Source organism: Schistocerca americana, chromosome 7, assembly GCF_021461395.2.
Source record: "Schistocerca americana isolate TAMUIC-IGC-003095 chromosome 7, iqSchAmer2.1, whole genome shotgun sequence".
Taxonomy (NCBI): Eukaryota; Metazoa; Arthropoda; class Insecta; order Orthoptera; family Acrididae; genus Schistocerca; species Schistocerca americana.
Window position 1 is genome coordinate 123,877,913 of NC_060125.1, and position 17,207 is coordinate 123,895,119.

Genomic DNA, 17,207 nt, shown 5'->3' on the forward strand with positions numbered 1-17,207 from the left:
TAGGTGTAACACAGCTCAGGCAAAGGAACTTTACAGAGAGTTAAATCCTGACATGAACCCACCTTGTCAATGGATGTTTTACTGCCTTCTTGTGATGCTTTAGGAAATGTACTTTTTCATGACAGCTTGAATAGGAGATTGGCATTCCTAAAACCAGTCTACATCACATTCTGACATGTTACCACTTCCATTCATAACATATACACTTGCACCAAGAATTCTGTGAAAATGATTTCAAGAATTGTGTACAGTTCTGTAGTGGAATATCAGCATCAGTGGTCAGTTAAAGTCGGGTGTGGAAGGCTTGGTGGTACAATTATTGGCCCTTCTTTCAACAGTGGTAACTTAAAGTGCAGGGCATATGCCAACTTTCTGACATCAATTCATCCTCATCTTCTGCATGAAGTGTCACTAAGAACCAGAATGCTTATATCGTATGAACACAATAGATGCACAGTGCATAATGCCTTGCGTTCACGTCACGCTCTGCACATGATGCTGTTATATACAGGGTGGTCAGAAACAGTCTGAAAAGCTTGAAGGAGTATTGTAGGGTAGGTTGTGCTGAGAGATAATTGTTAAGAAAAATATATGTATATCACATTATTTTTTAGTTAATTAGCATTGAAGTTAGCCAGTCGGGACATTGTACATGCAAATTTAGGTGGCCCGTCAGATACAATTAGTGTCAGTTGTTCTCATAGCATAGATGACAGTGGCTGAGGCAGCTCAGCATTTGGGTTCGATCTGTACTGCTCTCCCATGTCCAATTCATGTATTGCTCTCTCATTCAGTGTTAGGAAACAGAATGAAGAAAGCATTTGGTGAAACCATCTCTGATGGATTTCTCAAATTTGTGTGTGCAGTGATCCAATTGGCTAAATTCAATTCTAATTAACTCAAAGATAGCACCACATATCAAATGTTTTTCTTATCAGTTATTTCTTAGCACAGCCTACCTTGGAACACCCTTATAAGCTTTTCAGACTGTTTCCAAGCACCCAGTATAAAAAAGCACTGCCTAAGAAATGATGCACACATATTCAGTCAGATCTTGATAAGATTTCAAGGTGGTGCAAAGATTGGCAACACATTTTAAATATTCCAAAATGTAAAATTTTGCATTTCACAAAATGAAGAAAATGTAATATTCTATGACTACAGTACCAATGAGTCACAATCATAATCAGTCAGCTCGCACAAATACCTGATTATAAGAATTTGTAGGGGTATGAAATGGAATGGTCATATAGACTCAACCATAGATAATGAAAGTGGAAGATTTTGAGTCATTGATAGTATACCACAAAAAATGCAGTGAGTGTGTAAAGGAGATTGCTTACAAATCATCCATGTGACACCTTCTTGAATATTACTCAAATATGTGGTAACCATATAAAATAGAACTTTCAGAGGATGTTGATTACATACAAGTAAGAGCAACATGTACGGTCACATGTTTGGCCCTTACATGAGTAGAATGAAGGCTTTCATGACCAAATGACATAGCCGCTGGTAAACCTTTCGGCATGTGAGGTCATGGTCCAAGAAATTCTTCCATTCCTGACATTTCGGCCCGGACTGCACTAGACATCCTCAGAGTCTTGCCAACTGAACGAAATTCTGGAACAGAAGAATTTCTTGGACCACGACTTCACGTCCCAAAATGTTTATCAGCAGCTACCTTGCAAGAGTGTCACTGAGATGCCTATTGTCGTGAAGTGTGGCTGTAAAATAATGGGACTATTGCTTTAAACATTTTATTCCAAAAATAAACACATTTAGTTATTGTCACCATCAATATTCTCCTCTCCCTTATCCCTACAACACTCTGTGCAAATTTCCTCCAAGGGACTCAGCATTCATTTGCTGGGTATGGGCTCGATGACCCTGGATCCCTGAACTGGAGACTGGTAAGCACTGCCAGTCCTCTGTTACTATAAGCTCCAGGCATGCTTCAGTGACCACTGTACAGCATGGCAGAGGAATGTTGTGTGTTTCAGAGGACGAGGACCTTGGCTTCACTGCTTGGACTGCAACCTCAACCTTAACGTGTGCTACAAACTGGTTAGGCAAATGGATGTTAAGGTAGAACAGTCTCTAGCAGGCAACCTCTGGAGTACCTGCTGCCCTCCAGGCTTGTTCAGGCATGCAGGGCTCTGCCTGGGTCGATGTTTGTTTCCCTAGTGTCTCGTGGGATCCCTATGGAATGGTCTTGTCAAACAACTACTCCTGACAGGATGGGTACACCGCCAAGTAGTACCTACACCCACTCATCAAAGAGAGCTAAGTTGGTCAGTTCTCCCAAGAAGAAGTCTGAGAACCATAGTAACAGGGTATTAGTGTGCTGTAACACTATCATTGTAATGTCCGCCCCCGGTAGCTGAGTGGTCAGCGCAACAGACTGTCAATCCAAAGGGCCCAGGTTCGATTCCCGGCTGGGTCAGAGATTTTCTCCGCTCAGGGACTGGATGTTGTGTTGTGCTAATCATCATCATTTCATCCCCATCGACGCGCAAGTCGCCGAAGTGGCGTCAAATCGAAAGACTTGCACCAGGCGAACGGTCTACCCAACGGGAGGCCCTCGTCAGACGCCATTTATTTATTTATCATTGTAATCAAGAGAACAGGGGAAACCTTTGAGAAGGACTCCCATTTCTATAGTCACGAGGCATTGGAGGGTATTGCTAGGTCCCTAAAAAGTGTCAAATGACTTCATAGATGAAGATAGTAACTGTTCTCGAAAGAACAGATACCTTTGATGACTGTGCAGCTTCTCTAGAATAAATGATAATTGAAACCCTCAGCTGCTGACGGGTGTTGTTGATATATCTCGATGGGGACAGCTGAAAATGTGTGCCCCGACCGGGACTCGAACCCTGGATCTCCTGCTTGCATGGCAGACGCTCTATCCATCTGAACCACCGAGGACACAGATGAATAGCTCGACTGCAGGGACTTATCCCCAACTTATTCCCAACTGTCCACAATCTACATATGTAATGTACCTAATAGATATTTGCCCATCCGCTCATTACTCGCACACACTAAGGTGACGATTCCCATAAGAGTTCGGCCAACCTTTGCGCATTCTCACAGACGAAGGTCAGTGGCTGGGTAGCCTTTAACTATATATATATGAAGATAGTAACTGTTCTGTAAAGGACAGATACCATTAATGATCGTGCAGCTTCTCTAGAATAAATGATAATTAAGATCAACAACACTTGTCAGCAGCTGAGGGTTTCCTATTGGAGGAACTGGAGAGCTGGGCACTGGCTAACCTTCCCCCTGACCTCCCAAGTAAATCACCACCTCTGTGGGAGAAAGACAAGACTAACCATCGTTAATCAGTTGCTCCCACTGGGACTTCTGCATTTAATTGGATACTGACTACATGTGGAAGAATTACAGTTTCTGGTCCAGGAGAAACTGTTCTGCATCTGCTTGCAGGAAACTCATTTTAAAGTCACTGACACACCTGCATTACTGAGTTATCACCCCTACAGGAAAGATAATATTGCTGGAGACAGGGCTAAAAATGGAGTGGCTGTTTCCATTGATGACAAATGTCATTCCTCTCTTGTCCCTCTCGCCATGGCCGTATAAGCAGTTGCCATGAAAGTTCTGGCACCAATTAACTTCACAGTGCATTCTTTATATCTTCCACCTCATGATCATTTAGATGCAGACACACTGAGAACTCTTCTGGGCACATCCACACCCATTCCTCCTTGTGGGGCACTTCAATGCACAGTGTGTTGTGAGGTTCAGCTATCACTTGCTACAGGGGTCGAATTATCGAGTGACTCGTCCATTCTGAGAATATCTGCCTTTTGAACTCAAGTCATTCTTTGTCTGTTCCTACAGTTTCAGCAATCAATTGAATACTGAATAGACAGTCAGATTGAATCAGATTACTTCCTTTTTTTATATTATTATCTTTGTGGTGTGTGTGTGTGTGTGTGTGTGTGTGTGTGTGTTTGTGTGTGTGTGTGTTGAAGTGCATCCCGGACACCTTCAACATGGAATTGCTTGAACCACTCAACAACTCACATTCTTGATAAATAGTCTTTGCCATACACTTCTTTTAGTAAAAGATAAGTTTCAGCAGCAGTTTTTCCAAGTTTCATCTATAGCTTCACGACAATTCGTTGCTCCTTTATTGCACTTATCATTTTTCCAGCAAAACAAAATGAGGGCCACAGCCACACTGATTTGTCTAGAGACACCAGAGGTGCCGCATTCAACTGAGAAGGCGTTAGGCTTCACAGCTGTTGGTCGTTCGTCTTTGGCACATGCATGCTTACCCTGTGGCAGAGTCAGTTCCGTTATTTTACAGTGACACCTCATATAATGTAACCCCCATATGTATCACTCTTGTAGTGGTCACAAAGACAAGATTAGGCTAATTACAGCACTCACAGAGGCATTTTAAGTAATCATTATTCCCTCCATAGGTGGGTGGAATGGGAAGAAGCCCTAATAAGTGGTGTGATGGCGAGTGCATCCCTGTCGTGTACTTTTCAGTGGTTTGCAGTGTGCATGTGTAGACAGCATAAGGGTTCAAGGTTCAGCTGTGGTTGTGCATTAATACACTACAACGTATTGTTCATTTGCTTTTGTTCAGTGCTTGTGTTTCTGTGGATTCTCATCTTTTAGTAGTACAAATAAGAATCAGCAGGTGGCTCTGTTGGTGTACTCACTATACATAATATAAAGACTATGAAACAGCAAAAGAAATTACATTTAACACTTCACTTAATGAAAACAGGTGTAATTATTTTAATGGCATGCATTTATTCATCCTTTTTTTGCCCTTCTATCCCCCACTTTTCTCCTCAAAATATGAGATCAGCCAAAGTCGAGTATTTGAAAGCTATAGTGAAATTGTGTAAGAGAATGACTGGAAAATAGTTATCTTCAAGCGGTAAGTTCAGTACGTACAGGAAACTGTCCTGTCAGAATTATATTAAATGGTGGATTACTCCACATTTAAAGGAATGAATATAGTGATAACTTTCATAGTAAGATCATGCATCTCATTGCCTTATTATGCCTTTGATTTATATATTTTCAGACATGTCTGAAAGAACAGACTCCATTTTAATCCAGGAGCCCTTATAGAATAAGACACAAAGGAATTACAGACATTGGCTGCGAGCAGGCATTGATTGAAATCGAGGAGGAAAGTTGAAAATTTGTGCCGGGCAGGGATACGAAACCGGGTTTCCTGCTTACTAGGTAGATGCACTGGCTCCTGAGCTGTTTGGCCACAGTGGTTATTGCAACTGCATGGACTATCCTAACATTCCACCCATCAGATCCAAATTCTCAACTTACCCACACACTATTTATGTAGTGCCCGTTGCCCATTATTGCCATCAATTTATAGTCTGTGTGAGGATATAATGAATTCTAGTTGTATTATAACGTGACAATAATGTTTTTGTGGTGAAGTCTGGGATGTGTACCATTGCTTAACACAAGGAAAACAGTGATCAATATACCACGTCTTATTACGGATATCCTCCACCAAAAAAATAATATGTATCTTGTGTAATCTGGGGTGATGTTTCTTGATGCTGCTGTAGGTTCATCTTTGTTACTGCACTGCCACACGGGAATCATGTAATGGTTGAAATAAGTTTCAGTACTTCTTGTTCACAGAGAATTTTATTTTACTTGCCATACGTTCAGTGGCGAACGTACAGTGTCTGACTCCATGCTGTTGATACAAAGTTCAGTCCAAGACTGATTTAAGACTGACCTCAGACTGACATATGACTGACTGACCTAAGACTGACCTATGGCGGCGTACAAATTGCCTCTGTTTATATGATTTTAAACAATTACTGTTATTGTTACATATTGCATTTTGCATATTTAACAAGTAAAATTTTCACATACATCTTCCCAAATTACATAGAAAATTACATGGAATAACAGTGAATAATTTCATACAAAGACAGGAAAGAGTCTGTTTCCATTAAGACTATAAATTACATGTTTTATCATTGCAGCAATATATTTTGTTAATTTCAAATCATCCTGTCATTTTCAGGTGAACGGAGTGATCAGTTTTATTGAATGAAAGGCCTCGATTCAATTGATTAAATTTTGTACAAGTAAAATTTTACATTTCTATATAGTCATAATTACAGTTCTATTAACTAACACCAATTATAATGTGAGCATATTTGATCCTGACTGAAAAATCATAATTTCATATTTCTATTAGGGATCCAGATAATTTCTGATTTAAAAAACATAAAAATAGCTGTCTCTCGATGACTTGAAATGTCGGAACTTTAATTGTTAATTACTCCATAATTACAATAGCAGGAGTGTTCCTACCATGTGCCTATAGTTAGTATTGTGTGTAAATTATGCTGGTACATTAGCTTTTAATCCAACATGTTTCTTCATTCCATATACTGGTGAGGCACAACATGAACAATGTCAAAGCAACAGTTTAAATTGGTGTAAATTACTAATATTACATATATGCCCTCTTCAGGGGAGTGGAGATGAGACTGGAATAGGATACAGGATCCCAAAAGGGGTTGTGGTATTACACAATGTAGCCTTAAACAATTCTGTCATCTTGTAAATTAGTCCCCTCATCCAAAACTATATTAGTAACTTGTATGACATGACAGTACAAAGAAGAAACTAGTGCTACAGGCAACCCATGTCCTATGCAGTGTAAGCTAATCAGAGAATGTGTGCTCTGCTCCACAACTATAGTAAACCTCTTGCTGTTGAAATTCTTATGCACATCAACATACTTGAATAGGCTATGTGTTTGAATAATAACATATGAAATACTAAATCGGCTGTACATGTGTTTGGGTGGAAAAGGCTGTGTGATCTTCACAGTGTCTACTTTTGTTTTTGTTTCCACTGTCACTCAGTGCCATGAAAAACATTCAGCAATGCGTAATGATCTGGAATGAAATTATGTTTTAATGGTCCATGTTTCAACTGTTATTCAGTAGAATCCATTGCCTCATAGTTTTATTTGGAATGCAATTCCCCCATCATGAATTAGTAATAAAATATTATGTTGTTATAATTTTTTAATTAACTGGTTGTAGGAACACTTGTCTGACAACCGTAGAGGAGAAATTCTGAGGTCTGGAGTTCACACAGCTATTGTCGGTGCACCTAATGCTGGCAAGAGCAGTTTACTTAATATTATTTGTAAGTGTTTGTTTTTACTGTCAGTTTTATAGTTTAACAGTAGACTAGTAAAAGAATATAGTAATTAAATGTGGTATAGGCACAGTAGGCCAACATCCTGTGTATGCCAGGCATGTTCAAAACCTTGCCCTTTTATTGAAGACATTGTTGTGAATTTGTATCTACATGTATTACCCCAATAGAGAAGTATATTTTTCTGCGGCCTTGCCATACCCCTGTGTCATTATGGGAATCCACAGTTTTCCTGTAGAGCTTTTTCTGTCTCCATGTAAAATTTTGTACGTGACTTTCAGAATTAAATACAAGAGCAGTGGTAAATGAAAGAAATGAAGAAGTTGCTGATTTACGACTATATAAGTAGGACACCTTTTGTGAAGTTGTCACTGACCAAAATAACAATGAAGTTTATTTGTACTATAGTTTTGTGCACATAAATGACAGAAACTCCGTAGATGAACTGTTTATTTTATTTCCTCATTTTATCAGTTATTAATTTTGATAAATCAACTAAATTCTCACATAAATAAGTACAGGAAACAAATATGAACATCATTTTTGTGACTTTGTAATAAAGACCAATAAATGTGTAACAAGAAAAGTTCTACTAAAGTTTTGCCTGTGATCTTCATGACACGAACAAGTCCATCATGCATTGGTTATACTTAATAACTTCTAAGTATAACTATAGCATTTCTCAAGACTTATTAACTTCTGTGCTGCCTTTTGCTTGCAAACTGATTAATTCTGATATACTTTTTTTCGTGTAGTTCTGTAAATTATTAATAAGATTTTTATGCATTATTGATTGTTGAACAAAATATGGAACAAAGTTGAGGTTATACTCATGCCATACCATGCTGTTGTATGATGTGGCACCCCCCTCCCCTTTTTCTCTTATACACTTTCAACTGTGTCAGTTTTTGCTGCTACATCTGCATATACATCTGTACTCTGCAAACCACCATGAGGTGTGTGCAGAGGGTACGTCCCATTGTAACAGTTATTGGAGTTTCTTCCTGTTCTATTCACATATGGAGTGTGGGAAGAATGATTGTTTGAATGCCCTGTGCATGCAGTAATCTAATCCTCATGATCCCTGTGTGAGTGTTATGCAGGGGGTTGTAGTATATTCCTAAAGTAATCATTTAAAGCTGGTTCCTGAAACTTTGCCAATAGACTTTCTCAGGATAGTTTACATCTATCTTCAAGAGTCTTCCATTTCAGTTCCTTCAGTATCTATGTGACATCCTCCCACAGATTAAACAAACCTGTGACCATTTGTGCTACCTTTCTCTGTATAAGTTCAATATCCCCCGTTAGTCCTCCCGTCTCCATTCGTCCCTCCATTCACGCCTGTCGCGACACCACTGGAGGCGGGCTGCACGATGTTGGGGCGTGAGCGGAAGACGGCCTAACGGTGTGCGGGACCGTAGCCCAGCTTCATGGAGACGGTTGCGAATGGTCCTCGCCGATACCCCAGGAGCAACAGTGTCCCTAATTTGCTGGGAAGTGGCGGTGCGGTCCCCTACGGCACTGCGTGGGATCCTGCGGTCTTGGCGTGCATCCGTGCGTCGCTGCGGTCCGGTCCCAGGTCGACGGGCACGTGCACCTTCCGCCGACCACTGGCGACAACATCGATGTACTGTGGAGACCTCACGCCCCACGTGTTGAGCAATTCGGCGGTACGTCCACCCGGCCTCCCGCATGCCCACTATACGCCCTCGCTCAAAGTCCGTCAACTGCACATACGGTTCACGTCCACGCTGTCGCGGCATGCTACCAGTGTTAAAGACTGCGATGGAGCTCCGTATGCCATGGCAAACTGGCTGACACTGACGGCGGCGGTGCACAAATGCTGCGCAGCTAGCGCCATTCGACGGCCAACACCGCGGTTCCTGGTGTGTCCGCTGTGCCGTGCGTGTGATCATTGCTTGTACAGCCCTCTCGCAGTGTCCAGAGCAAGTATGGTGGGTCTGACACACCGGTGTCAATGTGTTCTTTTTTCCATTTCCAGGAGTGTATTTTGCTCCCCAAATAGCAAAACTCATTTACTACTTTAAGAGTCTCATTTCCTAATGTAATTACCACAGCATCACTTGATTTAATTTGACTACATTCCATTATCCTCATTTTGATTTTGTTGATGTTCCTCTTATATCCTCCTTTCAAGACAATTTCCATTCCGTTCAGCTGTTCTTCCAGGTCCTTTGCTGTCTCTGATAGAATTTCAATCTCATCGGTGAACCTGAAAGTTTTTATTTTTTCTCCATGGCTTTTAATTCCTACTTTGAATTTTTTTTATGTTTCCTTTACTGCTTGCTCAATATATAGATTGACTAACATTGGGGATATGCTACAACCCTGTCTCACTCCTGTCCCAACCACTGCTTCCCTTTCATGCCCCTCGAGTCTTATAACTGCCATCTGGGTTCTGTACAAATTGTAAATAACCTTTCGCTCCCTTATTTTACCCCTACCGCGTTCAGAATTCGAAAGAGAGTATTCCAGTCAGCATTGTCAAAAGCTTTCTCTAAGTCTACAAAAGCATGAAACTTAGGTTTGCCTTTCCTTAATCTATTTTCTAAGATAAGTCATAGGGTCAGTATTGACTCATGTGTTCCAACATTTCTACGGAATCCAAACTAATCTTCCCTGAGGTCGGCTTCTACCTGTTTTTCCCTTCGTCTGTAAAGAATTTGTGTTAGTATTTTGCAGCCGTGGCATATTAAACTGATAGTTCGGTAATTTTCACATCTGTCAACACCTGATTTCTTTTGGATTGGAATTATTAGATTCTTCTTGAAGTCTGAGGGTATTTCACCTGTCTCATACTTCTTGCTCACTATATGGTAGAGTTTTGTTAGACCTGGCTCTCCCAAGGCTGTCAGTAGTTCTAATGGAATCTTGTCTACTCCTGGGGCCTTGTTTCGACTCAGGTCTTTCAGTGCTCTGTCAAACTCTTCACACAGTATCATATCTCCTATTTCATCTTCATCTACATTCTCTTCCATTTCTATAATACTGTCCTCAAGAACATCGCCCTTGTATATACTCCTTCCATCTTTCTGCTTTCCCTTCTTTGCTTGGAACTGGGTTTCCATCTGAGCTCTTGATATTCATGCAAGTGGTTGTCTTTTCTCCCAAGGTCTCTTTAATTTTCCTGTAGGCAGTATCTATCTTACCCCTAGTCATATGAGCTTCTATATCCTTACAGTTGCCCTCTAGCCATTCCTGCTTAGCTGTTTTGCAATTCCTGTCAATCTCATTTTTGAGACATTTGTATTCCGTTTTGCCTGCTTCATTTACTACATTTTTATGTTTTCTCCTTTCATCGTTTAAATTCAATATCTCTTCTGTTACCCAAGGATTTCTATTAGCCCTCATCTTTTTACCTACTTGATCCTCTGCTACCTTCACTACTTCATCTCTCAAAGCTACCCATTCTTCTTCTTCTGTATTTCTTTCCCCCATTCTTGTCAATCATTCCCTAATGCTCTCCCTGAAGCTCTCTACTACCTCAGGTTCTTTCAGTTTATCCAGTTCCCATCTCCTCAAATTCCTACCTTTTTGCAGTTTCTTCAGTTTTGATCTACAGTTCATAACCAATAGTTGTGGTCAGAGTCTACATCTGCCCCTGGAAATGTCTTACAATTTAAAACCTGATTCCTGAATCTCTGTCTTACCATTATATAATCTATCTGAGATCTTCCAGTATCTCCAGGCTTCTTCCATGTATACAACCTTCTTTTATGATTCTTGAACCAAGTGTTAGCTATGATTAAGTTATGCTGTGTGCAAAATTCGACCAGGCGACTTCCTCTTTCTTTCATTACTCCCATTCCTTATTCACCTACTACGTTTCCTGCTCTTCCTTTTCCCACTATCGAGTTCTAGTCACCCGTGGCTATTAAATTTTTGTCTCCCTTCACTATCTGAATAATTTATTTTATCTCATCAATCTCTTTGTCATCTGCGGAGCTAGTTGGCATATAAACTTGTACTATTGTGGTAGGCGTGGGCTTCGTATCTATCTTGGGCACAATAATGCATTCACTATGCTGTTTGTAGTTACTTACCTGCATTCCTATTTTCCTACTCATTATTAAACCTACTCCTGCGTTACCCCTATTTGATTTTGTATTTGTAACCCTGTATTCACCTGACCAAAAGTCTTGTTCCTCCTGCTACCGAACTTCACTATTTCCCACTATATCTAACTTTAACCTATCCATTTCCCTTTTTAAATTTCCTAATCTACCTGCCCGATTAAGGGATCTGACATTCCACACTCCGATCCATAGAATGCCAGTTTTCTTTCTCCTGATAACAGCATCCTCCTGAGTAGTCCCCGCCCGGAGATCCGAATGGGGTACTATTTTACCTCTGGAATATTTTACCCAAGAGGACGCCATCATCATTTAACCATACAATAAAGCTGCATGCCCTCGGGAAAAATTATGGCTGTAGTTTCCCCTTACTTTCAGCCATTCGCAGTACCAGCACAGCAAAGCCGTTTTGGTTAGTATTACAAGGCCAGATCAGTCAAGTATCCAGACTGTTGCCCCTGCAACTGCTGGAAAGGCTGCTGCCCCTCTGCAGGAACCACACGATTGTCTGGCCTCTCAGTAGATACCCCTCTGTTGTGGTTGCACCTATGGTACGGTTATCTGTATTGCTGAGGCACACAAGCCTCCCCACCAAAGGCTAGGTCCATGGTTCATGGGGGGTGTTGCTTGATATAGTGAGTGAAAGTCACTTGATCTATTCTCTTTCTTGTAGGTGCATATAAAATATTCTGACTTCACAGTTTTCATTAATTTCTACACTATAATGGAGCTAATGTGGATCTATACAGTATGCTGAGATATAAAGCATAGCCTGATATAACTGCTTACTTGTGTTGTATTTCAATACTGTATACAAACTAGGACAGCATAAATAGTGGCAGCTTTGTTTAATCCACAGGAGAGTGTCACAGACATACTGAAAATTCCAAACTTAACTTACGAACACCTTAAGATATATGCCGAATGTCCTGTGAGTGGGGTCCACCTTTAGCAAAACACTATTTTGTTCTTGTCCCAGATACGTTTCACTGCAGTTGCAGCATCATCAGTGGTTTTTTTTTTAAATTATTGTTATGGCTTCTTACCACATGGTGTGATTTTCCTGTTGTATTACGTTTTTATAGTGTCTATTTTTCTTTACAGTTTGTCACCTGGAAAGTTTCTTTCTTTGTCATCTTCTTCATTGCAAAGTTCGGTGCTTTGAGTTGTCACTGTCACTGTCTATCATCCGTTAATAACAAGATCTTGTTATCACAGCTGATAGACAGTGACAGTGACAGTGACAGTGACAACTCAAAGCAGTGAACTTTGCAATGAAGAAGATGACAAAGAAAGAAACTTTGCAGGTGACAAACTGTAAAGAAAAACAGACACTATAAAAGTGTAATACTGAATGAAAACCACACCATGTGGTAAGAAGCCATAACAATAAAAAAAAATAAAAATAAAAAAAATTAAAAAAAACACTGATGATGCTGCAATTGCAGTGAAACATGTCTGGGACAAAAACAAAATAGTGTTTTGCTAAACGTGGACCCCACTCGAAAACATATGTTATTGTTAAGGCAAATACAGACAAAAGAGCTTTAACATCAAGATGATTACCTTCTTAATAAGTTTCAGAAACCAGTATTCAGTAATAAATCTATAAATATACTACAACCCACTCCATATCACTTCTGAAGGGACCATGAAGACAAGACAAGATAGGATATCTATGTGAGAGCAGTAGGTACGGAACCATCACGTGCCACTTCACGCATTACTTCTTTAAATATCAGGACCCTAAAACATTTAGAAGACAACAGTTAAATCATTACATTTTATTTGACAGAACACTTTATTTCTGATGACAAATGGTTAATAAACACACCTGTTTTTCTCCTTTCCATGTACTTAGCACTCTGGCTACTTTTCTGACTTCAGTCAATTTCACATTATTCCACTTTCCATGCTCTGTTTGTGAATGGAACAGGTAAGGAAATGACTAGTAGTGCTACAAGGTACCCTCTGCCATGCACCATGTGGTGGATGACTTGCAGAGTATGTGTGTAGATGTAGATGCAGATACTACCTTCAGCCCAGCAAACATAATCCAAAGACCCGGTAACCTTACCACCGTAACCATACTTTAAAGCTTTGGGAAACAATGAGAAAAAAAAAGAAAACCCTTAGGTCAGAAAAATATAGATCAAACAAGATAGTATAGAACAAACTGTTAATTGCCTGCCTTGACTCGTACACCACTATTACATCATCATTATGACATTCATCCATCATTCAAATACTCTCATTTATCAGATAATACCTTAATGAATGTATATAAACAACTGCATCAAGCAGACCAACATAGTACCTACATGTCAGAGTCCCTTCATCAAGGAATTGTAGCAGCTAATAACATCAGTATTCAAGATAGGAGGAAGAGCAGTAATGGTCATAAATTTTTAATCTGTTTATTGCAGATTGATTTCAGCTACTGTGTAGCAATCTTTAGTGCAGTTATTTCCAAGTCATGATCACTCATCATAAATAAAATTGGATGTGGCACCACATTGACATCACAGATAACAAAAAATTAAACTTTTATCTTGGACCTCATTAATACAGTCATGGAGCATGCTGTTCCTAAAGGAAACAAACCAGAAGGAAATTGGAATTAATTAATAAAGTTTGATATCGATATTACTTTGTTAATAACTCAATTGTATGAGTATGGTGCTGAAGTTACTAAGTTATCATACCTTTAGAAATGGATAATACTGAATCTAAGTAATAATTAAATTATGTCCCAATGTTTTTCCCCTTATAGTTTTGTCCCTTTCTCATTTGTCTATATTTTTATTTTCACACACCCTGTATTAACACTATTATTTTAATTCTCCACTGAAAAATTTAAAAAATCAACAGTATAAAATTGAAAACCACTTTATATCGCACTATCACACACATAGAATCTCTTTTCTTATTTGTAAACTGATATGCCCAGTTGTCTGTTGGGACGGGGTAAGTGCACATAAGGGCCCATGGTACTGCTCTTGTTGATCAACACTGCCTGCTGGTGTTAATTCAGTGGAATGGGGTTAACACTCCAACACAAATCAACTACTCCACCCTCCACAAGCGTAGTGTTGCACTTGTTGGTGCAACTCAGTTGTCCACAACTGCTGCAGGGGTGGGAAGCAAGCAGACTCGCTTCTAGTTTGCGCAGAGTTGACATCTAACCCTGGGAAGACTTGCTGCATTTGACAAGGAGACACACCTGTGCTGTGTCGGTCCAGTATATTATTCACTTTTTGCTTCCACTGATGCTGGCAGCTCTTCGTGTGTCAAGTGCAGGAAATAAAAGCTTACAACACCTAAGCATCTGCTGTCTGTTTGTCTGCTTAATCCTACACATGTGCATCCCTCTCACACTACTTTCTTCACACTCAATCCTGTTTGATCTAGCACTGCTATCGTTTTTCATTGCAAATATCACCTCAAAAGCTAATAAATTCGCTCGTGCCCATAAAGTATTTTAGCCATCACTGTATTCTGGCTGTTACCACTACTTTGCAAAGCTCGCAGTTTGTTCTTTTCTTCTTTATCCTGTTCCTTTTCAAACCATAAAAAATATTGGGTCTTTTCTTCTTATACATTTCATATAGTTGGTATGATTGTGAATTTTTTGTCTCCTTCTTTTTTAATCTTGTTCTGGTTTTATCCTTCTTTCTTTGGTGTGCATAACCTCTGCCTACATTCTCTCCCTGGTATTTTGATCCACATATTAATTTCAACTTTATTTCAATCTGTCCATATTCTTTCAGGAATACCACCTCAAAATCTGTGTTGCTTTATACTGTAGTTCCTATGAATTTGTGCCGCTTGTCTGCCAATAACTCCCTTGATACAAAACTGACCTTTTCCTCTTCTGTCCAACAAGTTAGCAATCCTCCTTTGAAGTTTGCCAAAAGTGAGACAGTGTGGATTGAGTCTTTTATATCAAATTCGTCAGTGCCCCTTAAGCGAGAGTCATGACACTGTAGAAGCATTGTTCCATTGTGTATGCAACACAAACCTGCCTGTAACTCCTTTTTCATACATTCTTGTGTAGCTTCTTCTGTCTTGTTATTGTTCGTGGCAATATCATTCCTTGCCGTTTCCATTTGGTTATAGAGTCCATCACATATCTTGCATGTTTCCACTACTGTCTTCTTCATTTTGGCGACATCACTACACACTTCTTGTATATTCACATTATATCTTCTCATGGTTCTTTTAAATATAAATCTGCACTCACTTGGATTTCCTGCTCCATTGCTGCGACTGTTTCAGCTTGGTTTTCTAGCCCTGCTCCCAAGTTGCCGATTTGGAAATTCTTGTATCAGTTGTTTGTTCCTAACTCTTCAAATTCAGATACATGCTTTTCTGGCTTATGAAATACTGACTGTAGAATTTCTTTTAAGTTGTTCTTTGTCTTTTACTCATTGTATCTCCCATTTTTCCTTCTCTTTTGTCCGTTATGTCTCCTGCACTTCCTTCTCTCTTAGTTATCATGCCTAGTGTTCTTTCTTTCCTCTCATTATTAAAGTAATTTATGCAGTAATTTTATTTTGTAATTCCACATCACTACTATTCATGTCTTCCTATAGTTGATCTCCCCTCTCTCTGATTTTATTACTGTCCTAAAATCCTGAATTCTTAGATTTGTCCCCTTCCTCCAATTTGCTGTAATCCTGGCCCTTTTTATCTTGGTAAATACATTGCTGTTTTGCCCATAAGGATAATTTGCAATAATACAAATCTAACAGTCGACACTCAGTTTGACCAGAATCTTCACATGTTATTTCATACTCAAATATACAGCTGTTAGTCCCAAACATTGTACTGCAGCAATTGTACGCAAAACTACGACATTGCTTCTTGCAGCATTTCATTTCTGGTATCTTCAGTTGCTATGGCTGCCTAGTGTAGCATGCCCTGCAATGTTGAAAACTGCTCCATAGCATTATTGTGATTGCTGCAGTTGTTCAACTTGTAATGTAAATCTATTTTCTCTTTTCGTTTAGCAAGTTCACTGAACACCTCAGTCCATCTGCATGGTTCATTACACTTGTTCCTACAAGTCATTCAACAGTGCACCCTCAGCCATAGATCATCATTATCATAATCAAAAGCATCAGTCTCTTAACCACCACTTTCATTTTAATATTTTGGTTTCACTTTGTTCTCCTATGCATTCTTCTTCAGTGAAGATTGTCCTCATTACTTGTCGCCAATTATAAGGTATCGGCATAGAGGAGAAGAAACTGAACCGCCGCATACTGTATTACTCATTAGTACATTAAAGGTCACAACCATAAAAGTTTTAGAAAATGACAGTGAAATCAAAGCTTTTTATTAGGCATAAATCTTATTTCTGATGGCAAATGATTAATAAACAAAACTGTTTTATCCTTTCATTTACTTAGCACAGGGGTTACTTTTCTAACTTCAAATCATCGCATGTTAGTCCACTCACCGTTCTACCTCCATCTCTGCTAAATATAACCAAAAGAATCAAATTTGCACTGTGCAGTGGAGTGTGTGCTGATATGAAACTTCATGGCAGATTAAAACTGTGTGCCAGACGGAGACTCGAACTCAGGACCTTTGCCTTGCGCGGGCAAGTGCTCTACTGAATGAGCTACCTAAGCATGACTCACGACCCATCTTCACTGTCCCAATTCGGCCAGTACCTCGTCTCATACCTTCCAAACTTCACAGAGGCTCTCCCGCATAACTTGTAGGACTAGCACTCCTGCAAGAAAGGATGTTGCAGAGACATGGCTTAGCCACAGCCTGGGGGATGTTTCCAGAATAAAATTTTTGCTTTGCAGCGGAGTGTGTGCTGATATTAAAATTGAGGCTGTTAGGATGGGTCATGAATCGTGCTTGGGTAGCTCACTCGAT

The 17,207-nt window shown here is 39.7% G+C and overlaps 1 protein-coding gene across 1 annotated transcript in view; it reads left to right on the forward strand.

The window, feature by feature from the left end:
- Positions 1-17,207, forward strand: part of LOC124622032 (tRNA modification GTPase GTPBP3, mitochondrial) — a 150,647-nt gene that overhangs the window by 78,937 nt on the left and 54,503 nt on the right. The window contains exon 5 of the mRNA XM_047147589.1: positions 7,101-7,206. Within this exon, the coding sequence (XP_047003545.1) occupies positions 7,101-7,206 (106 nt within the window). The remainder of the gene's footprint in view (positions 1-7,100; positions 7,207-17,207) is intronic.